The 24,998-nt window shown below is 36.8% G+C and overlaps 1 protein-coding gene across 1 annotated transcript in view; it reads left to right on the top strand.

Moving 5' to 3' along the window:
- LOC107093547 (heparan-sulfate 6-O-sulfotransferase 3-like) overlaps positions 1 to 24,598 on the top strand; it is a 95,197-nt gene extending 70,599 nt beyond the window's left edge. The window contains exon 2 of the mRNA XM_015388677.1: positions 22,621 to 24,598. Coding sequence (XP_015244163.1) covers positions 22,621 to 23,362 — 742 coding nt within the window. The 3' untranslated portion in view covers positions 23,363 to 24,598. The remainder of the gene's footprint in view (positions 1 to 22,620) is intronic.
- The last annotated feature ends 400 nt before the right edge of the window (positions 24,599 to 24,998 follow it).

Genomic DNA, 24,998 nt, shown 5'->3' with positions numbered 1-24,998 from the left:
TCTGATTGGTTTATTTGGCCCGTCTATCACCAACATAGGCCAATCAGCTAACCAGTATTTTCGCCCCTTCCCAAAATTACTTCAACGGAAGGTTTCCTGACTTTGCATATCCATCTGGCGGAGTCAGGTTAGCAGTACACATGGTCTGTCATGCTGTTTGCCATATTAAATTCAGTATAACCTGAAATTATCCAATGAAAAGTATCGTTATCAAAAGAACCAGATATGAGCTGTTTGTGCCGCGTGTTCATGTTTACTACTTAAAAAATTATCCAGTCATTTCAACCTTCAATAAAAATGTAAACGTATTCAGTGAACATCGTTCATTGAACGCGTTCATGCATATATACTATGTATACAGTTTATACATATACAGTATGTAGAGTTTTATATATATATATATATACATATAGTCACAACTGCTGCAGCCTATACAGTCTTTTTACTTTGAATTTAACTATAAAGGTATATAGAAGCTACATTATACATTATAGGGAATCGTATATTATCCACATTTGTTTTGAATGACCTGTTGGGGTGTGGTAGACATTAAATCAGCTAAAATCAGTTTAGCCTTGAACTCTGATACTGGCCAGTGAACATGTGTAGAGAGGTCCCATACTCAAAACAAGTATTTTCCTTTCATTCATTAACCTCTAGAAGAGAGCATATAGCCATGTGGGTTTACTGCTATATGGTACAGGAGTTCGCTCTGGAACCGGACGGATCACCGGTGTGAACTCCATCTTCCTCCACCTCTGTGCTCTTGTCCTTGGGCAAGACAATTCACCTGCATTGCCTACCTAGGGTGGTTGACTGTATATGGTAGCTTTGTTTCTGTCAATGCGCCCCAGGGAAGCTGTAGCTACAATTTAACCTGCCAACATCAGAGTGTGAATGGGTAAATGGCTGACTACTGTATGTTGTAAAGCCATTAAGAGTCACCTAACTTAAAAAGACACTGTATAAATACAGGCCATTAACCAACTAACTGGAGTACCACAAGGAGCTAAACCCATGAGTATCAACTTGTAGTATCGTCATTGTCACAAAAGTAAGGTTCTGTTTTCTGGATGTGAATCATTCATCTTTATATTTTATTGTTACAACAAACATATATGGCATAAAACAAACACATAGCTTTTCCTACCCATAGTATAATATATAAATTGTAATGTTGTATTTTGTCTCCCTCAGAAGTCAGATTAGTTGTGGCAGAGATCCTCTTTGTCAGAATAAAAATATTCATCTTCAGGGTTAGGAGAAAAGAACATAACAATATGAGGCAGCCAGTGTAAATAGAATAGTGTATCTAAATAGCAATAATATAGTTATTCTTCTCAGGGTCCAGGTTTGGTAAATGGGACATATGTCTGTGGCTTAGGCATCAAGAGTGAGTAAGCTGATTACAATTGGGCTGGACACCAAATAATGACACACCCTATCAGATAGACACCGACCTGGTGTGACACATGCTTTACTGAGATCACTGAGAAGCGACTGGAAATGTCACTCTTGACTCATTCTTTATTGTTGTTGACGCTGGCAACGACTTTCAGACTATAATCCCAGAGCTGTTATTTTGTACCATTTCTCAGCTTAGATTAGATTAAATAATCGTTAAGTTTAAGTCCTGTTTGAGAATTGTTTACTACTGTATAAGGGTTATTAATAGGGTTATTTAAAGGGTGACAAATAAACTGGGAATAAACCAATTAATTTGTAAGCAACCTCAGGGGGAATAGCTTTCCTTAAATAACCTTTGGAAAATGGTTCTGTGGGCTGTTATGTCTTTTAACTCACCTTTTGTCAGAGTTTACTAAACATTAAGATGCAAGTGTTTTCAGATCAATGTTCCTTATTACTTTCCTTTATTAACTATTTGACTGAGGACATTGGTCATATAGCAGATATTCAGTTTTGTTTTTTTTTCAAGTGAGATGTAATCAAAGCCCAATGATTTTCATTCAATGCATCAAAATGTTGGAATATGTATAGTTTATGAATAAAACTCCCAATATATCTTTAGTTTAGGAGGTAGAATTTTATTAATATGACACAGGAGATGCAAAACTGATACTTAGATTCCTGTTGGGGTAAGATCAAGATATATACCTAAAAAATGTCTGGTCCAAGTCAAGCCTCAGCCTCCGATGTATGAAATTAGGTGGATGCCATTAAATCTGCCTATATAGCAGTACCTTGGTGTAGGTTTAATATTTTAAGTATTTCTGATTTTTAAATCACTTTACAGATTAACACATGTTCTATCTTTGCATAAAATTTTACACATAAAGTGAATGTACGCCTGCTGCAGTAAATTAGTTTGAATCTGAAAATATTTTCCTCTTTACAAAAAATGCATTAGTCATCAGAGGTAAACTGAAGTCATTTGGTCCTGACATGAAGTCCACAGACGTGGAGATGCTCTGATCCACAGTTGACCTAAATTATCTGTAAAAACGAATTCAGAAAAAAATGCAACTATGAGTGAAGAGATTTATATGCAATTCTACAGCCGTCTGTGAACAAAATAGTTGTTTTAATTTTGAGAAGATGAATGATGCTCATAACTTCAGATTATTTAGTTTTAACAGTTCTGTCATCTGCGGAGCTGCTTGATCTGTAAAGACTGCTGATCAAAGGGAGGGGTGTTAATAGTATAAAAAAGGTTGTTTCTTTTGTCTGTCAAATTATTGGGTTTCAAATTTTGCGTAAAGATACAACAGTAACATGATCACCCTGGAAGTAGGCTATCTAATGAGCTTTTCAATGAGTTATTTATGAGCACAGTTTATAACAAATTCTGAAAGACTAAAAGAAATTGGCTAGAAGAAGTTACCTTGAAATGACTCTGCGTTTTTATAGCGATGTCTTGACACAACTTTTTTTATTTCCGATATGATACCTTTTGAAAACTGCAGATACCGTTACTGACCTGATACAATGTCAGCACAAATCAAACATACTTTTATTAATTAGTTTAGAGTTTGAAATGTTAGAAAAGGGTTAATCAAGTGATAGTACTCAAACAGAGAACAATATTCAACAACAACCGTTATGAGAACAGACCAATGTAATATTAATCAGTGTTACATAAACTTTAGATGGAAGCGGAGTGTTCTTATTATAATCCCAGTATTGGAGATTTTTTGTGCAGCTCATATAGTGTGATATCAGGTTTTTCCTAATATTGGATATTAGATGTCTTATCAGGGCAGCCCTACTTTATATAAACAAAGTCAAAACCATGTGATCATAATGTATTCAAAACTTTTTAAAATTATTATTTTGCAGCCTTCTTCTAACAGATTCACATTTTCAAGTTATTTAATGCTCCATTTGATATAGTCCAAAATAAATAAATTGAAACAAAATTTAGTTAAGTAAGGTTTCTGGTTGCTGGTGACGTTCCTTGTTTCTCCTTTTCTGCTAATAAATTTTAGCCTTTAGAGTTTCACTTAGACTCTTCTCTGGTCTTAATGCTGTAATTAGTGAAGCCTTTATATTTTTGGCTTTAGTTCAAGTCAAGTCTTTAGCTTTTGTGCAACCTAAGTGCAGTTGGAGTGCAAGTCATATCCACATCTGAGCACATTATAAGACTAAATTATATTAAAACTAAAAATTAGTTTACCACTTAGTCTCACCTCACTGAGATATGATACTGACACATGATAAAGGAGACATATAAATCAATACTGGCTAAATAATCCTACATGTTCTGCAATGATTTTTGAATACTCAGTTTAAAATGAAAATGTGCTTTAAAATAGAAAAATAGGGATAAAGCCGAATTATTCCTCACTATGAACCCAATGACAGATATAGCCTGGCTCAGCCGTAGATCATTGGCTTCAAATATATTATCCATTTTTTGTTTGCTTTTTGAGAATATGGCTTTTGGCTAAAAGTGCCTCACTAACTCATTATTCTTCAGGGATATGGTTTCTAATATTTAACTTTTCCAAGTTCAGAGTTTCAAAACTGATATTCACAGTAACCGAGAGCTGCTCGCCTGGAGCAGAACTGTTTGACGGGCTTCAGAGGTCTGGTAAATGCACCTCTCTCTCTCTGGCACCACCGCTGGAAATGTTTTTCATTGCTAAGCTTGTAGCTGTGCTTCAAAAGTATTTAAGAGACTTTTCCTCAAATGCAAAAGTATTCCCAGAGAACTGTAAACAGACCTTGATATGTAAAGTCCCCCTCTCCCTAAAAAGGATAAATAATCAGAAATTCCTTAAAAACGACATATTTTGCATTTCTCTTCTGTTTACATACCATAAAAGTTAGAATAAACCCTTTTCTTTTGAAGGGCATTCTTTTCACCTTTTACTTTGTCTGGCCCTCCTTGAACAAGCACATGCATCTCAAGTCAAGTCCTAGCAATACCAGCTTTCTGACAAGTAAATGAAAGGTCCCATCGTTCATCTTGTTTCTTCCCAGGTGACACCCACTGTCCCCATTCTGTCACCATCAAAAAGCTGAGCAAGATGCAGAGAACCTCAAAAATGGTCCATTATGGGCTGCCAGGGGGAGTGCAGACACCATTAAGAAATGGTATCGGTTACGAATAATGCATGCCTCTGGTCTCATTCTCATCTTGTCTGAGTCAACCAGTACAGCAGCGAAATAAGTATGCACAGAAGACACCCGGCTCTCTGAGTAATGCCCTTATGCCCTTGGATGAAGACATCCATGCAGCAGAGACAGTAAAGGCAAAAGCCTGTCATATAATTTCACCTGTAAGCAAGTGAAATATACATAACAATAGCACTGATGTCAGATGGTATTCATGTCCAGGGTATAGATGGACATCCCTGTCCTTAACAACCAGGACAGGGGTCCTCAGTTTAACACAGACCCTGACAGCAATTGTTACCTTGACTCTGTTTAATGAAATGACACAGTGTGTATGTCTTTGTTGGAAATAAAGTGTCACAGCTCCTAAAAAAAGAAATCCTTACTGGTAGTTACTGGCAGTCTGGTCAAAGGTAGAAAAAACAAATAATTGTGGGGGTATTTCTCTTCAGGTTTCCCTTCCTAGATTCAAATTGTCTTTAATTCCTCTTTTCAAAGCATCACACTTACATTGCATAGATTGCAAATAGGGATGTCCCTATCTGATATTAATATTAAATATTGTTCCTATTTAAGCCAAAATATATATAAAATCTGATTGCATTCAATTCAGTAAAACAATATTTTCTTAATCCTCAAATAGTAACTCAAATAGTTTTAGGTGTTGATAGTTTAGCTTTAGACAGGAAGGATCTTTTGCAGTGTCCTGTCTTGCACCGGATCTGGTGATGCCTTTGAGTAGAGACACAAATCTTATTCACTTAACAATTTCTTTTTTGTGAAATAATCTTCAGAGTCTCTAGAGTAGTTCCTAAAACAGATGTAATCTTCTTTATTAGCTTGTGTAGCTTTTTTTAAGTGATTTGCTCTGATGCTGCTGCAGACAGTGATTCTGAAAAAAAAAAAAGTGGAAAACAGTTGCTTCATAAATGTTTTGTGGCCATCAAAATACTTCAGTGTTATTCTATGGGTCAAATAGTTAAGCAAAGCCTACCGTAGTAAAAGCATTTGGCACAATTTGGCACATTTGGAGATTTTTGGATCCTCCATCGCCTCCACTTCTCCTCCCATGATTTAAACAGAATTCAACTTGTTCCTGTTTTTCCTTACTCTGTCTGGTAAAACAGAATGGTAAGAGTACTGTCCCTGTGGTGTTCCTGTGCTGCTGTCTACTTCATTAGACTGCAGACCCTTCACTGTAACAAACCGGTGTCTGTTAGTCAAGTAGTCTTTGATCCAGGCGATTGTTGATGCCTCCCTCCTGAGTCTTTTGGAGTTTCTGACAACGTAACTTAGGCTGAATCATGTTAAATGCACTTTAGAAATTGAAGAACATGTTGCTCACAGTGCTGTCTGCCTTGTCTAAATGACACTGGGTTTGTTGAAACAGGTGTATGATGGCATCATCAACTCCACATCGATAGGCAATCTGCAGGGAGTCCTGATAGCTGCTTTTATTGTTTATTGGTCTCTCTAGGACCTTCATGGTGTGGGGTGTCAGTGCAACAGGTCAATAGTCACTGAAGAGTTTTGGTCTTCTTTGGTCCTGGAACAACGCAGAATGTCTTGTGGGTCACTGTCTATTGGATCAGGTTGGGGTTATAGAGGTACTGTAGAATCCCACAGAGCTGCTCTGCATAGGCCTTCAGGACCCTGGGGCTGACACCATTAGGACCTGGGGACTTATTACGATATCGGCCAACATCTAAAATCTCTGGTAATCTCTGATTTACAAGCTAATTGAAACAGTCTGCTTCTGTTAAAAATGTATGTAATTTACAGTTTAATACTATACGGCTCAGTTGTTTTCATACCTTTTGTTGTAATATAAGTAAGTAATATAAGCTCGTAGATTCCTGGTAATATATCGGCCAATTCTCAAAGCTGCAATATCAGTATCATATCAAAAATGAAAAACTTGCCTCTGGACATCCCTGATTGCAAGTCTGGAGTTTGACTAGGCCATCTGAACACAGACGTTCACATCATTAGTAGAAACATTTTTGTAGCCTTGGCTTAAGGTTGTTATCCTGTTAGAAGAAAAGAAAAGCCCTCAGTATGATGCTGCCATTACCCACGTTTTACTGTTATGATAGTGTCTAGGTGTCAGTTTTATTTTACACACTGCATTTTGTATGTTGGCAAAAATTTTAATTTTGGTCTCATTTCACCAGAACACCATCTTCAATCATTTTCTTTATTCCAGTCATAGCTTGTATCAATCTTCCAACACGAGGAAGGAAATGAAAGGAACAAAAAAATACCTTTTCTTTAAGCTTCTTGCATCTTCCTACTTCTCTACGGGTGCAAGATTAGTTGGGTGTACATCAAGTAGTTCTGTCAATAAATTCCCCCACCTGAGCTGTAGATTTTTAATGTTCCTCCAGAGTTATCCTGAGTCTCTTGGTTGCTGCTTTGATTTTAATCACTAAGCATATGATTTTGTTGGACAGCAGTTTCTTTGTAGGTCTGGAGAGACTGACTTTCTCTTACTATTAAATCATGTAACTAGGGGTGTTTAATGCTCACAGAAAACAATGTTAATGGTGCTTTGGTAACTGGTTGTCGATAACATGGCTTTTATCCTCAAATCAAGCTGCTTTTTATTCGTCATTCAATCCCTGGCTTATTCTGCTGTCACTGAGATCAAAGATTTAACAAGTGCTCAAATTAAGGACTGTAAGTGTGGAGGAAGCCATAACTAAGGAAATTTTTTTCCTTCAGCACTTATGTAGTTTTTCTTTTTCTTACAGGGTTCTTTCATTAACATTTCAAAGTTTTCCCTCGAATTTCAATTTTATGTTCACACAATATATGTAAAAAAAAAAAAAAAATCATTTTTCTCATAAAGCTGTTCTCCCTGAATCTTGTACTGCACTGCATTATCTTTTTAATAGATTTTCACAAAACATAAGTCCTTATCTTTAATTAAGAACACAATCACAGATGAGTTAAATTCCTTTGCTGTTATTGTTTTCTTTCTGTATAGAATTGCAGCACAATAATAGCACTCATGTCTCATGTGACATCCTGTAACATAGAGATCTAATTATCAAATGGCATTTGCTGAACACCTGACATAATGTCAGGAAGAAGTAGGACCTCACTGAAAAAAACCAGCTGGGTGAGCACTCTGATTCAATCTCTGATGAAAGGGAGCAGAGTTGGGCGCTGCCACTTTCATGCATGTAGCAGTCTTAAGATGTTATCTCAAAACTCTAAAGCCTTCCTTTTTTAATGTGAGACACCATTAAGTTCTGAGGCGTTTATGTCTTTTTAATGAGAGAGCTATATTGCCTTCATACGCAGTGATTTTTGTGCAAATGAAAGCCTTCCAGACGATGAATGTCAAACAGACGGCTAAATGTTCCTCGGTACACCGCCGGCCACGACCATTAGGTTTGGTTTCACATTCACGGCCATGCGATGAGGTCGAGTGCACCTCCCTACTTGAAAATGTTTCATTTCTGATGAGCAAAATGCAAATGTATACTGGGGTAAAAGCATACCCAAAAAATATACACATCTTTCTCCCTTTGATCAAGAATGTCTAGACACCCGCATCCTCCAGAAGATGAGTCCCCCATGGTGCACAAGACATCTCAGAGATCACAGCCAGGTTTGTGACAGTTTCGGCACAGGACTGAATGTCACTTATTTAATACTCGCCATGTATTTTCTAAGAGCAAACATTCCCCAAACAGTTCACTGCTCTACCCACGTCTCTTTCTGCTGTGACAGCTACACCAGTGCTAAGATTAGAAACAGCCATTAATGTGACGCCTCTGAATGCTCTTTTTTGGTAAATGCTTGAATATGAAATGCTGTGCAGACCTTTCTCTAGAAAAATAACTTTAGTTACCAGCTATTAACTGTTTGGTTTAACATGATCCTTACTTATTATTTATGGCAGAGTTTGTTATAGTGGGATATAATCCTATACTAGCCCCATTTCACTACCCTTTTGAAACCGTGCCAAGAGCAGTCAGAGCACGCTAACCGAGATAACTGTTGAGTGTAAATGGAAAGCAAAACTAAACCGGACCGTGCCAGACAACACCAAAAAATGCTAAACTAGTACTAGTTCATCAGTAGGGCTCGGCGCGGGTCAGTTGTGGCTCGGTTCTCTGATAACAAAGACCGCATGAGCAGAGAGCGTCATCTCCTATTTAAAGTCAGCTTCCAGTAGTTGCCGGTAATACACATTAGTAAGTTGCTTTTCAACTGCCATAAAGCAGAATAAGAAGGACTGTAAACAACAATCGAAATCTTCTCAACACTACATTTTTTAAAGTGGCTTCAAAGAGCGTAGTGCGACCTGGGATAACGCAGAGACTGAGGCTCTTATTGCAATTTGGACGGAGGACCCTATCTAGGCGATGTTGGATGGAACAAAACCTAATCACAAAGTTTTCCTACTAAAGAGCAGTAGTACTGTACATCGTCACTAGTAAGCGAAGAACCATGCTAGCGTGATGTGTAAACAGTTGTAAGGAACCGAGCTCAGCACGGATCGGTTCCGAGGGTAATGTAAATGGGGCTACTAGTTACTTAAGCACCTAGTCAATTTTGTTTACTTTGAAGAGGATAATGCATGAACAGGATCAATCAGTTATCTACACATAACAGACAACACACCTCTAAGAAGCAGTGCTGGTGCTTTTAGTTCATGAGGATTATTTAGAATATATTTAAATTGCACCGTTACCTTACTTATTTAAAGTTCAAATAGAAAACACATACTTATACTGTAGCTTCTCATTTGATTGTATGTACAAAAAAATACATCATATGCGAACCATTTTCCGGCATTTTGTTGTTTATAGCATAAAATAATTCACTAAGATAGCAGATGAAGCTATTTTTCTCATTTGGTCACGTGACCCACTGAGGCTCTGTATCATGCAGTGATGCCAGTTTAGTAAGGAAGTAATCATTTAACATAGCGAGTCAGTATTTATTCATTAATTTCTGTGATGGAGTTTTTATCCTTTAACGAGGACAAATACGAAGCATTCAGAGTCTTAGTGGTTTTATTAATGCTTGCTGGTTTAGCCTCTGCTGCTAAATGTTATTTGATCTTATGCAGAGCCAGCAGAAGTTCTATTATCTTTCAGAAAATTTTCCAGATGGTTGTGTGCTGTAATTAGTTTAAACCAGAGTCTAACCTTTTGTTTGAAGAGGGGATCACAGGATTCAGATTGGTGAATTGTAATTGTAAGTTAATTGAAAAAAATTACCATACTTATTTTGATAGTAGGTCACATTCTATCTGTTCAAGCATTCAGCATGCAGAGGTGAGCAAATCTTCATCAGTGCAGTAAGAGCATCTGCATCATATTTTTTGTTTAAATACTGTAACCAGAAATGGTAACTTAAAGGTATAGTGAAGGATTTTCACAAATGTTTTAAAAGACCAGCCCTCTCCACTTAAAAAAAAATAACATGCACAACCCTGTACCCGCTCCAGAGAGGGAGCGTCTATTAAACGCATAGGAGAGCATGCACAAGCCCATTTCTCCCCATGCACACTCTGTTTAAAAGTTGCTGTTGCATAGCTCATACAAGGTTACTTTCCAATAGAAGAATCACAATTTTTCCACTGTCAAAGTCATCACCAGTAAATGAAAATGGGGACGAGCATGTAGGACGTCCTTACATAAACATATCACCAGAATGATTGACAATAAGGAGCACAACTTATTTTGATTATCCACCTGGAAAAAAAAACATCCTTCACGATACCTTTAAGTTAAAGAATTTGAGTCAATGCCTGTACATACCAGGAAATGGTATCATGCAAATGTCTACAAACATCTGCATGAAGTCGCCGCAGCTTGAGGTGAAGTCCTTAGCTAATGGACCCTACGTACTGTAGCAGACTGTACGCCATACTGCAACAGCTGTGTTAATAGTTAAAAAAAATTGTTCAAGTTAGCTGTATCATTATGACATGATTAACTTCTCTTTACACAAACTTTGTACTTAACAAATTTGGAACATTAAAAACTAAAAATAAAATTTATATTTAATGCTTAACTCAGCTTAAACTATACAACATTTTTGATTACAGCTAATTTATTTATTCACTACATTTTCTGTTGTTCATCATGTTGTTACTCACATATTTAATGACTACAATTAAAAGAAAGATTTTTTTCATTTTATTTACAAAATCCATCAGCCAGTGCCTATATCAGGCAGTCTACTGTATGGGTGAGAGGTGTTGCACACCCTGGACAGGACCAGTCTGTCGCAGGGAAGACATAAAACCATGCACACACACACCAAAGGACATTTTAGAGAAGCCAATTAACCTAATGTTCATGTTTTTGGACTCTGGGAATGAAGCCGGAGTACCCGGAGTGATCCCATGCATGCAAAGGGAGAACATGCAAACTCCATGCAGAAAAACCTTTTTGTCGGGAATCAAACCCTGAACCTTCTTGCTTAAGGCAACAGTGTTAAAAAATTCAGAACCATTTCCCAATATTAAAGACAGAAACCCTCCAAACCACTATTAATGCAGTTTATATAAAGCAGTGGATATGGAAACAGGGAGAAATGGGTGTCACCTCAATTATCACAGTGACAAAACAGCCATTTCTTTTTTTTTTATTTACGTCAACAGATTTTATTCTCTTTTCTTTTTCTCAGAGCATAAATGTTTATATTTCTAAAGAGGTAGATATTAGATCCAACCAGTTTTCAGAATATTATAAATTAGCATTAATGATAATTCTGTGTACTGATATTCATTTTAGAATCTTAGAACTAAGAAAAAGTACAGCTTTAAATCCTAAACTACTGTAATGCAGGGTTAGATGTATACTAGATTTCAAGTATTTATAATAAAATGTTAATTTCAGTCACTACTGACAGAGACATTCAGCTTACCCCTCAAAAACTTGAGACTGAGAATGAAAAAATTCCTTGTGAAGATCTCAGACTGTAACATATGTGGTGCAAATATAAGCCTGTCAAACTGCGTTTGATAAAATGTTACAAAGAACTCATAACGATGACTGCCACTCCTGCAGTACAGGCATTCTAGTATCTTACCAGATCTATAGAAATCTCCTGTATAATTTATGCATGATTTCTCCCCTCAACAATTGGTTTCAGCCTTTATATGGAATGGTACTGTAGGCACCGATTGCCTTTTCAGCAACTTACCAGCTGCATGAGAACATGCATTTAAAGGATGTTTCTCTGCAGAGCTTTGCACTTTTACGAGCGTATCCCTCTAAGTCATAGTATAATGTAATTATTTGAACCTGTGCAGCACTTTGTGAAAATGCCTTGGCATATGCAGACATTAAAAATCAGGGACTCAGAATACAGGTTGTCTGTTGTGCATATATGACAGATAATCAATTCCACTGGTTCCTAAGGCTTTTCTATTGCCTGCCCATAAAACTGAGAAATCAGTATAGCGAAGAAGAAAAATGGCGGAGAGCGCATCCTTTGAAAGGTGATGGAATTTTGCTGTCTGTTTGTCCTTTGCACCTACGCGCATAAAGGAGGAGAACGGAGGGTGGTGGAAAGCTGCAGGGGTGGAGTTTAGGCCAGAGTGGAAGTGGAGAGAACTCCTACTTGTCCCACATCTTGTTTTGGTCTACAGATAGTAATCAACAGTCCCAACTAGAGAGGAAATTTGAACATGATCATGAAGCAGATCTTCTGTTGGACTGCCTGACAGGACTGCTGAAGCCTAAAACCTTGCTTGCTTTTATTTTTACTTCCCCCACAGCTAGCATACCCTTAGCCAAAAGTAGTTTATTCAAGTATACTAAAAGTGCACTAATTTCATACTTAAAATCAGGCAGTGCACTTAGAGTTTACTTATTCTAAACTATATTTATATACTTAACAATAGTATAGTCAAGTGTACTTGACTATACTATTGTTTACTTTATTGTTTACTAAAGTACACTTTAAGTATACTTTGTTAAACTTAAAAAATGTCCCAATTTATTTCGAAGACACTAAAAGTACATTGTTCGGTATACTTTTTAAACTTATACGTAAGTATTCTTAATAGAGTTTTCTTCAAGTATACTACTTTTTGCTAAGGGTAGCCACAAATCAAAGACAGCTTCGAGGTATGTGAACTTCAGCAGCGGGGAGCTTTAACCACTTCCTAACTATGACAGGGATGGAAATTAGTGATGAGAATAGAACCTGAATTAGTTCCCTTTTATAAGGGAAATAAAAGCTTGATAAAAACTTGTTTAAACTAGCTGGGCAATATCTAAAAAATAGTATATTTGTTATCTAGAATATAAATCTTTTGACTCTTTTAACAAATCGTTCTTCCACACCATTTCACACAAAAAAAAATGCTAAAATAACCCCATTATTCAAATATGCTTAACTAACCCTTTTAAAGGTCTTATCTTTTCTCTGTCAGCACTTTTAGAAAATGATACACACTTCAAATATGTTCAGGCAAGTATGAAACACATCTCAGCCTTCTGATTTAATGAGCTGCAATGATCAGAGTTGTCTTAATTAACATTTTTTGCAGAATCATTGGTTTTATGACTTTGCGGTTAATGTCTGTTCTTCCATGGGCTCATCAGCAGGCTTGTTTCTGAAATGGCATGTGACTCACTCTTAAATAAAGATTTAAAATTATTAAAAGAGGGGATGAATTCTACCTTGTGTTTAAAATCAAACAAAATCAAGTTTTGCTCTAACTAGAAATGCTCTTTTCTGATCCTAATTGAAGGTGATTGAAGCTCAGGTATTTACCACACAGGCTGAGGTTTAGTGCTGTCATACTTGGAGCAAACAGACAGCAGAAGGAGGGTAAAAGTTAATACCGTTCAGAGCTGTTTACCTTAGCTTCAAAGATATGCATGTTTGTCATACAGCTAGAGAGATAAAACGTAGGAAAGGTTTGGATTGAAACTTTAACCTAGAAGGTCATTCTTTGCTTTTTTTGGATGACTGCAAATTTCAACTTCCTGTAACACATTTGGGTGGAAATAAAACACTTGTTGTTCTTTTCACAAAAAGGCTACAATTGAACCTGCTTTCATATAAAATGCAAGTGAAAAAAATAAGGTGTTTAAGCTTTTTATCCACTCAACTTTTATCCATGCAGAGTTTTACATAGGAATAAATAAACACAGCTCCTCTGATGTTTCGAGCATATAATTTCTCTATCATAAAACTCTGGCTCAGAACTATTTCTGTGTATATTAGATTAAAGGAACATAGATGCATGCAGTTTAAAGCTCTGTTGCAGAGTTTTCACAGATTCCCCAGTGTAATTACATCCATAATGTAAAAAGCATTGAATGTAGAGGGCTAACAATCCATATTTGTGCACTGGCAACATTTATCTGAGGTCTGATTCAGTTTAGCTGAGGGCAGTGCCACTGGCTTACATGCATTCCCACTAAGCACGTTGCTGAAAGTGAGGAGCTGATGTGGAGGATGGAACGCTGGCTGCCTCTTTGAACCTGTTAACAGTCTCTATATCGTCCACACAGGGTCCTGAGAAAGATATACTGTTATTGTAAATTGTTTTGGCTGAAATATCAAGCTTAATCACAGTCTGGATTAATGATTCTAACTTAAGAACAACAGCAAAACATTAAAGGAAATTTAGCTGCATCAAACCAGTGATGGACCAAACTGGTGGACTGCACAGGAAATTTAATATAACTATAATATAGAAAAACTGAAACTAAAAGTCAATTTATTTAAGCATGGTTTCAAAACTGAAATTTCTTTTTTTTATAATATGATATTCTGCTGATGGTTACGACTGGTTATCTGATGAGAATATGGTGCCTCTATGTCAAAAAAAAGGGACAAGCAAACATGACATTTAGATTCACATCATGGATCCTACATTTACTCTGCAGCTGTTCTCTGGCCAGAAAGTAAACCTCCATTCTTGTCTGAAGCATTTTGCTTTTTCTGACAAGTTTTCTTTTCCATTGTGCTTCATCTTCAGCACATTTATCGTATTTAAGGGTTTAAGTTAAAAGAAAATTAAAACGTTTTTTTGCCATAATTTTGAATTTTAATTAAAAAAATATAATATATCCCTTTTTAATTATTTTTGGCATGCTGCTTTGTTTCAGTCTGTTGGACAAAATACTAAATAATCTAAAGAAGTTTAAGTTTGATGTCTAAATATGAAAAGGTTGTCATAGTAAAGGTTCAGTTGTATCAACACCTTTGCAAATTATTTAAAGAAATATTTCTCAGCCAACAAATAAAACCACAATATAATATACAAAGCGATTTTTATTTTTAATTACCAAGTTGTATTGCATGTAAAGGCAAAAATATGAGAGGATAATCAACCTAACCAGTCAGTGGAGATTATACAAATAAAATTGTAAAGCAAACAACATTGTTTTTATTTCATAATTCAGAATAAAAAAAATGTCACTCATTTTTTATTTAAATATAGTCGCAAAATAATGTGAATAATGATGTATAAAGTATTCCTAAGGCCCCAGCTTCTATGTTTGTAACATTTACTCTTGTCTTTAAGCAAATACTCTCAGTGGGAGCGCACAAAGATATCAAAATAAATCGTTTATCTGACTATCAGCATGTCGCCTTTGAGATCCTTTAACCGTCATCATAACAGGGCTTTACCTGCATCATTTTGAAAGAAAGCAATCACAGACCAGATGAGAAAATTGATGAATTCAGTCCTTAAACTAGAGTGACAATAGACTGCATAACAACAGACAGTGGCAACAGATACAAGAGGGCTATTGATGTGTGAATCTGCAGCCTGATTAATATGACAGCCGTTAAGAAAAGGTTATGGATCCAGGGGGAACTGTGGTGTTTACAAAATATTTAAAAGAATCAGAATAGGGAGAAGGGCAGAAGTCAAGGAAAGTGTTATAATTGTAGAATGCTTCATTTATATTAGGGGCTATAATTTAAGGAGAGCACTTCTATCTCAGGGTAGGGAACAGTTTTTCTCTAGAGTATGTACCATCCTGCAGGTGACTATCAGTCTTTAGATTTTTTCAACAGAATTTGGATCACCAAATTTATGTTCTAATAACCAAACATTTAGAAAGAGAGATGAGCCTTTCTATCACTTTTTCCTGATAGATAATCTTGTCAATCTAACTAGGAAAGCCTACAAAAAGACCCTTGAGTCTTTTTAGGGCTCTATGATGGTCATTCATAAAATTTGAGTTAAATACAGTAGGCTTCACTTCTTTCTAGGAAGAGCCAGAATTCCAGCAAACCACATTGAAGCTCCAAATCTTTGATTGAAATCATATAATTGTTATTATGGCATTTTGCAAATGGAGTAATTTGGTAATCCTAACTGATTTAATAGGTTTATTCAAAATGTATGTCTGACATGTCATCACTTCTTTATTGAGAAAGCAAATGTAAAGCTTCTGAACACTAACTGCATCATTTAGCATCTTTTGATTATATATAGGAAGACATCCAACCACATACCTGCATCTGTTCAGGTACTTTTACCGCTTAATTTATTGAGGCAACAATCTGTGCAGTCATGAGGTTGGAAATGGATCAGTCCATCACAGGGCATTCTAAATGGTAAACAGTCTATCATAGACTCATAGATATCAGCAATTAAGAATTAGCAGTTAACCTTAAACCCATGTCTGTGGTCGATGTAAGAACGCTGGAATACCAGTGTATTTTTTCCTGAAAGCCTCCATTTTCAAAACTTCTTCATTGGAAAGTAGTTCCAAGTAGTTTTCTGCACACCTGTTAGTCTTGTTCAAAAGACCAGGAAATTTCCCATTCTCTCTTGTTTACTCCCCGCTCTTGTTTCAAAGAAAAAATACATGGGCTGTCTGTTGTTAATGGCAGTTTTTTTTTTTTTTGGAGAAGGACCAGGCTTCTGCTGTCCTGAGCACTCCTGATCAGCAGTCTGCCAAAAGCCATCAGTCTCTGACTCACTCAAGCAACAATGTAGGACCTGCATGAAATTCTCTAATCAGTCAGAAGCATAGCATCTACAGTAGCATACAGTCATGATTTCTTTTAAGAGGGAGAACGCTGAGCCACTACTATAGGTACTTCACGAAGGAAAGGGACAAAATTATAACAGTTTAATCCTCTAATCCTGACTCCCAACTGCATGCCTCAAAATTTCCTTTGTCCAGAGATTGAATAACGTCTTCATTATTATGCTGATTAGTAGATAACCTAGATTACCCTCCTTTTGCCCCTAAAAAAACAACGAAAATGTTGTTTATTTTACTAATCAATGCAGAACAGAAGCTGTTCTACTCCCCAGTTTTTAAAGGTACGTTTACACCAAACACTGGAGCAAAGGAATCCCTTGTTATTTCTATGTAGCGATCTGGAGCAAAGCAAAGCGAGGTGATGGTGGTGAATATAGGGAGCTGAATGGCACAATTTTGGCGACATTTGATCAGTACCTCACCTGCAAATTAAGTTGAATGATTTGAACTTTTATTCACATTAGCATTGCAAAATCCACTCAGGGATTACATGTGGCCCTGACCTACTGTGAAGGAGTTCCACTGCTCCTGTCTGAGCTCCAGAATGCTGTCTCACCTAACTCTTTGTAGTCTGGGTGATTTGTCCACCGATGCAGGACAGCAGAGACCCAAACTGGGTCATGGATAGGCGGAAAATACTGCTGAAATCAACCTTCGCCCAGACATAGCCTCTGGAGGCGGACGTGTTGGTATTCCCACAGGAGGTGGGCAAATATTGCAGCAGCACTTTTCTGTAACCATAAAAAATACGATTGCAACTGCAGTCCAGCTATATTTTTTTTATTGGTGCTCCTTATGATGTCCTGGAAAAAGCTGTTTATATTATCAAAATTACAACTGGCTGCTGTAAGAGCTTTTCTTTTTCTTTATGTTTTTCCATCAGAGGCGTACTTATCTGATTTTTCCATTGACTTTGCTACACGGTTCTTTCCACACTAATATGTTGCCTACTCAGCGATAATTTCCTGGCTCGTCAGGTGAGCTAAAATTGATCCCTGTCTTGTCCCAAAGCACTCACAGGTGATTTAGTGATCGCTGTTGTCTGATCACTTCATAATGTAAATTGAGTTTTTCTTTTCTTTTTTTTTTTTTTGTCAAAAATAAATCCAGGCTCCTAAAATAATAATAATAAAAACATATATTTCAATGATCTAGTTTTGGTCATTTCAATTGTTTAAGGAAATTAAAACAAAAGAAATAGATAGATAAATAAATTCTGTAACTAAATGCGGTTCCTATTGAACAACAGGAAGAACAAAAGGATCAAGGCTTAAGAAAACCAAAGACCACAGCTTAATAGATATGATAATTAAGAAATTATTATTGTGTTTTTATCTCTAATTAATAACAAATTGATTATCTAAAAAAGTGAACCAAAATGCATTGATTTAGTATTTGTTTTGAAATTATTCTTTAATTGGTACAAAATTAAAGAATGATGGCCAAAATGCCAACTTATAGGCAGGAAATTGTAGTGTAATTAGTTAAAGGGGAGTTCTCCCCATTGATCAGCCCATTCACAACAACAAAATGCATCAAACAGTTTTTCACATTTTAAATAGATTACAGCATTTAAACAGCAAAGAGATAGTTGCTAATATGTTAAACAGCACAGATCCATCAATGCTTGTCTAATCATTGGGTTGATATTGATGTTGGGAAGGCTGATGATAGCTTAACAATAAAATTGCAAATGTTATTCTTACACACTAATTGCATCTCAGGGAATTAGTTTTCTTCAAGTGTTGATTTTACTTTTTCAAGCTGTACCACATATATTAAAACACTCATATATAAAATTCAGAAAGCCAGTTGGAGTTTGTAATAAATAAGCACCACCTAGTGTTCAATAAATGTGATTACAAACATTTAATGGGGAGTCTTATGCCCCAATGACCCGGTGGTATAATTACCTTTCAATGTTAATCACACTTAACTGAACATTTTAAAAATATGTTTATTTATTTTGATTTTATCAGAATTACACATTTTGCATTATATTCAATTTCTATTGTTAAAGCTTTTTTTAAAATGTGTGTATTGTTTTTACTGCTAAGCTCATACTGTAATTAACCTTTTCATGTCCTTAATGCATCTATGTCTGCTTTCTATCTGTTTTAAATTGACATTATTCGGCTGCCCTGTCCTGTTAATCGAAAAACATAAAATAAAATTAATAAGGACTGTGCAAACTAACTAATTTAATTTTTAACACATTTATTTGAACATATTTTTTGTGTATATTGTTGAATAAAAAAAACTCATTGTAATAATATTATACAGATGGGAAGACCTTGTCTAAGGAGATGGAAAAAACGTTTTTATTCTAATTTTTGCTCTTTAATGCAATGTTCATAGAAAAGGAGATGAAAACTGGCAAACTACTACCATCACGGGGCTAAATTAACAGGTTGCATTTATTTCAAACAGTTACCTGAAACCTGAGCCGTGGTCATCTCTGAGTGAATCTCTCCTTATTTCAATATCATTTATTATTCATTCATTGGAACCTGGTTTCTCTTTACTCTAATTCTCCGTGTTGTAGCCTTCACAAGAGACATTTTGCCCAGTTTATACCTAGTTGTTTTTTTTATTATTGCTTTCTCAGCCCCTGCAGCCAAATAACACCCACCACGGCTGTCTAAAATTCAGTTCAAGTGACTTTAAAACCCCAGAAACTGAAAAGTAAGCCTATGCTTTGCTTTTAATAGCCTGTAATCACAGAGAAGCAGTGGGCTGAACTGGTGTCACTGGGGCTAATTACAGGTAATTAGAAGCCAGTTGTCTTTTTCCAGCAAGTTTTGCTGATAATAAAACTTTGTGGTTCATCATTGTGTGTGTTTTTTTAGGATGTGATGTGTTCTTTTCTGAGGTTATATCAGTCATGAACTTATGGGGATACAGTATAGATACTGTCCTTTTTTCTAAACAAGGTAAGTCAGTTACATTTAAAGAGGGGAATTAGATGTACAGTATGGATCTATGCTGTAGCTTAGACTTTGAGTTCATTCCTAATTATATCCCTTTTATGTTACTTATGCTTACATGTAGTTAAAAAGTGAATGTGTAAAAAAGAATTCAAACTCAGGTTTAAAAACCACAAAATTGCTCAATTAGACATTCTTTTCCATTGTATCTGCACCAGACATGCTCAAATCTATTATTTGTGCAATATTTTCTCTTTATATCTATGCTACACATTTAAAGCAGGCTATTCTGGTGAGTGAAAAACATCTGCAGAACAAACCCCCCACCTAAGAATCTGCTCTTATTTCAAATGAAAATGAAACCTTTCCCATTTCTGACAAACATTCCTAAGAAGCACATTTAGCCATCTTCCCTTTCCGTTGCCCTTCCCCAGCCTTGCTTTAGTTTCCATTTTTATCCATACTGTTAAATTCATCTTCCATCACTGCTTAATGGCCCCTGTTTAGTTGTGCTCCAGTGAAGTAACGTCATTGGTGTTTCTACTTAGACATGAGTGTTCTGGGGCAGAATAAGCAGCAATACCTCTGCTATCCATTATTGATCTATGATTAAGAAGAGTTCATCGTTAGTTCTAGACTCCAGCACCAAAAGAACAGGTTTGCTCAAAGTCGAAGAAGGAATACGGCTTTGGTACATCCTTACCAAACTAAACAAGCTGTGCTTTTACCATATTAAAAAGCAGATAATTATGGTAATTTTTTGCTGTATGTTTGGTGAGCATTGGGATATGACTATAGGGATGATGCTGATTTTAACAAAAAGCCAGAAAAAAGAAGATCCCATCTCACTCTCTGCCTCTTCAACAGCTATCTCAGTCTTTCGAGGGAGCTATTCCACAAGGCAGCATTGCAGAACTGCTGATCCTGATGTATTTTGACACTGATGGTGCTCACCATCTGACCTTTGGGCTGCCGAGTGCTCTCAGGCAACACATGTGTTTACATCCCAACTTAACAAGGATTCATGCACAGCAAACCAACTCCAGGAGCAAAGTGCCAGAATGCTGCTGTTCCTACAAGGGCTGAGATGTTTGCTTCATACGGGAAAACCTTTGAAGGACGGTTGTGTTTGATATCATTATTGCCAGCCTACAATGATTTTTTTTAGATGTCCTGCTTAAGAGAACTAGCACTGAATAGTTGTATGCTGTATTGACAAGGCTTGTATTTAAGATGTCTGGTTTCTTTAATAATTTGCTTAAGAAAGTAAAAGAAAATGGCAAAAATTGTTTACTTCTGTTAAACAGGGGTACCGGTATATAATGAGTAACTGGGAAATATCATTTTAAAAAACCACAAAAACAGGCTTGAGGTCCAAAGGAGATCAGCATTTTCACCACAGGGTGCGTCAAACGCTCTGACGGGGCTCTCAGAGCCCCGTCAGAGCTGAAATCTGAAATCTGCACTGAAATCTCAGTGCAGCACTCCATTTTACCAACTTGCACTACTCTCCAGGGGCATGTGTATCATTAAATATTCACATGACACACACACACACTAAGACACCATCTTGGGAGAGCTTCATGTGGCCATCGTCTGTCCGGGCTTTGTTTTCTGTCAGAATGCTCCATCAGGAGACTTCAGAGTTTTTGTTTGGGAGAAGTTGATTGCATGAGAAGTCATCCTGGAGCACCATAACAGCTTTTACATGGTTTGAATTATGATAAATAAACCTTATGCCTACCCTGAAAAGTGAAGCACACACAAGATGCACCTAAGTTTTAAATCATCAGCAAAAAACATTTTTCCTTTTCATAAGGAGACAGACTTGGTCTATGCTAGACAATAGAATTTTACAGCTGTTATCAGTTTTAAATACAAATTTAAGCTGCACCTTTTGTATGTTTTAACTATTCTTATCTTTAAGTCTTATTGAAGCTCCACTGTGTGACTTCTTGACCAAAGTATTACATTATGAAATTGTTTTTTATGTTAATATGCAGCACTTAGTGGATATCGATGATCTGTTCATGCTGCCCTTCTCAAAAACTCCCCTATGTAACTTGTGTGTGACCCTAGAAGAGCACTTTACAGCAGTCTGAGCTGCCCTCAAACATGAGAGCCAACCCTTATAAGTTGTAAGGCCAAAAAAATATAAAAAAATCATATATCGCACTTACCCGATCAAACATATTTTGTGTTTTCTGATATAGGATTTAATCTAGAGCGGTGAATGTTGTCTTTTCTGTACAAGTAGCTCCATGAATCTCCAACCTACTGTTTCAAAGTGGTTTGCTATCAAATTTTACAATCACAGTTCAGTGTGGGCAGTTACTTTCATTGCATTAGCATTAGAGGCAAATATATTTATAAAAAAAAATGTGTTATAAAGCGAAGAAAGATTTATAATAAAGAAACTTTTAAGCTGAGGTTTGAATTTTTTATTTTTTTTTTATTTTAACCTTTATGGCTTACAATTCTTAAGATCCAGATAAAATATATTTTCTAATTTAAATAATTAAATAGCTATAATTTGACTCTACAATCTGGTTGAATTGTAAAGTGCCTTGTGATGACATGTGTTGTGAATGGCGCTACGGTATATAAATAAACTGAATTGACCTGAATTGAATAATTCAGCATTGTAAATAGATACCTCATTTCTACTGTGACTGGGTTACTGTTGGTGGGATTGTTAGATTCACAGTTAAACCTGCTATGGATTTTTGAAACAAAAGCTGACGCCTCATTAAATTTTAACAGTGTTTTGAATGAAGTTGGGTTTGTTTTTTTTCACTTTACTCTATGGTCGTGAATTACAATTCTGCCTTGATATGCAATTATTTCCTGTGTTGGCAGGTGGGCAATGTGTGGCATGAAAACAGTTCTACTCACTTTTTGTAAATTCAATGCTTGGGTCAATTTCCAAGGGCAGCGTGTAGACACCAACTATAATCATCTAATTAGTAAGACTTTGAGTCTTCCAATTACCATTCAACCTTGAAGTTTCATACAGAGATAAATCTCACCATCTGTCAGCACAATGCAGGGCAGCACTCTCTGATGGTGATGGGCTCACAGCCCTCTAACTGTGTTTGTTTTGACTGCAGGAACTTCTACTATATCACCATGCTGCGAGACCCAGTCTCCCGCTACCTGAGCGAGTGGAAACATGTCCAGAGAGGAGCCACATGGAAGACAGCACTCCATATGTGTGATGGACGCTCACCGACCCAGGATGAGCTGCCTACCTGTTACAGTGGCGACGACTGGTCTGGTGTCACCCTGAAAGATTTCATGAACTGCCCCTCAAACTTGGCCAACAACCGGCAAGTGCGGATGCTGGCTGATCTGAGCTTAGTGGGTTGCTACAACCTTTCCTCAATGAATGAGAGCCAGCGTAACCACATCCTTTTGAGCAGCGCCATGAGCAACCTGAAGAACATGGCGTTCTACGGCCTGACTGAGTTCCAGCGCAAGACGCAGTACCTGTTTGAGCGGACGTTCAGCCTGCGCTTCATCTCCGCCTTCACGCAGATTAACAGCACAAGGGCGGCCAACGTGGACCTGAGCGAGGCTGTACGCAGACGCATCGAGGAGCTCAATTTCTTGGACGTTCAGCTGTACGAGTATGCGAAGGACCTGTTCCTTCAGCGGTTCCAGTACACCCGGCAGAGGGAGCACCAGGAGGTGCGCTTGAAGAGGCGTGAGGAGAGACGCTGGTTGAGGGAGCAAAGGGAGCAGGGCAGGCCATGGCCTTCTAAACACAAAGGGAGAGTTTTTGAGAAACAAACTGAAAATGACCTGCCCACTACCACTGAGGATTATACGAGCCAAGTGGTCCGTTGGTGAGGCTCCGTTAAACAGAGAGCTGCGACAGATGAGATGTTATGTCTCTTGTACATCGTAGGACTCTCTTTGTTCTTCACCATTATTCCATCTACCGCATCAGTCTGTTAAGTTTGGTATTAGAGCTTTGTTTCATTTAGAATATTCTGCATCTTTTGAAGTCTTGGAGAGCCTTTAGTGTCTTATACTTTTAAATGCTGTCCAAACATTGTTTCATTTAACTACTGCCTTAGTTTTACTTTGCAAAAGGATAATGCAAACAAACAGAAAATGCAGACGGCAGTGATTTTGATATTCACAGGATGTTTCTGAATGTCTTTGAGGTTAATATTAGTGTGCCAGCAGCTTTCACTACAACTGACTTTATATAGTTGAGTCCCAGGCATCATATGTGGATGGGAAAAGTAGCCTTGGACGTCTGTTTTTATTTTTGAAACATAGAAAATGGAATACAGAGTTTATCTATCTATAAAACAAAGCATTTCCTACATCTGTTGTTCACTCACCCCGCTACCCAGATTCAGCCGTTGAAATCTAAAGTATACAATTAGTAAGGAATATAAAAAGGTTAGAAAAATGGAAGATTAAGTAGAGTCATGTGGTTGGCCTTTTTCTTTCCTCTAAGCTGCTTCAACTGGATAATGTTGCTTGCAAAGAATTTTCACAGAGCTTGATATGATGTGTCTGTCTGCCAATCAAGCCTAGCGATTTACAAGGCAACTCTTTTAAGGTCATGCTCTGTTTTCATGGGTACGACTTGTATAACTGTAATATATCCGCAATGTCCGCAATGCTTTGTTGATCCAAGGCATCTGGATTTTTTCTTATAAAATAAGGGCCTGATTATCAAGGATTACAAATAAGGAGGGCTAAACTGCTTGTGCACAGAAACCCCAACCGACTGTAGAATAGTGGGCATGTTGTGGTTGATCTATAAAAATTGCATGCTCAGCAGATAACAGGTACAACACTGGTTAGGGTCACCCAATACATGAGAGGAAGTCTTGTGTGCTACTTGCAGTTCTGGGACACAAGGTAACTGTAAAAGAGAGATTACTTTAACTCAACTTTCAAAGACATTGATTTGGAGGTAATAACAAACAGTAGTAATGGAGAAATAGTTACAATGATGATAACAAATATTATGCACTTTTCTTATTGTTTTCTTATTATAGTATTGCAAACTGCTACACAATTTATAAAAAAGAAAACTTTAAATAATATATATTGCATTTGAAATGTTAACTTTCTCAGGTTTTATTATTAACATGTTATATTTTAACTGTACCTCTAATTGTTTAAATGTTTTTTTTTATTTTTCGACTGTTGTATGTAGCTCTTGAGATATTTATGTTTAGATTATGTTATGAGATTATTCATTATTCTTTTAATTCTCATTACAGTTTTTTGTTACCTCCAACTCCATGGCTGCAAACACCTTAACACTACCCTGTTCCACCAAACTGCCAGTAGCACACACACTTTCTGCATTTAACAAGGGTGGTCCAAACTGGTTCTGACTTGTTTTAGTGCACTCTCAATCTTTGTGGGTGACCACATGCCTAAATACACCTGAAGCTCATGTGCTCCTTATTTGAACTCTTTGAATATTAGGCTTATAATGTACTGAAAGTAACTG

Source organism: Cyprinodon variegatus, unplaced genomic scaffold (genome assembly GCF_000732505.1).
Source record: "Cyprinodon variegatus isolate N-32 unplaced genomic scaffold, C_variegatus-1.0 Scaffold432, whole genome shotgun sequence".
In the NCBI taxonomy this organism is placed as follows: Eukaryota; Metazoa; Chordata; class Actinopteri; order Cyprinodontiformes; family Cyprinodontidae; genus Cyprinodon; species Cyprinodon variegatus.
The sequence above is the reverse complement of the archived record's forward strand: the minus strand, read 5'-3'. Positions and strand labels throughout refer to the sequence as shown.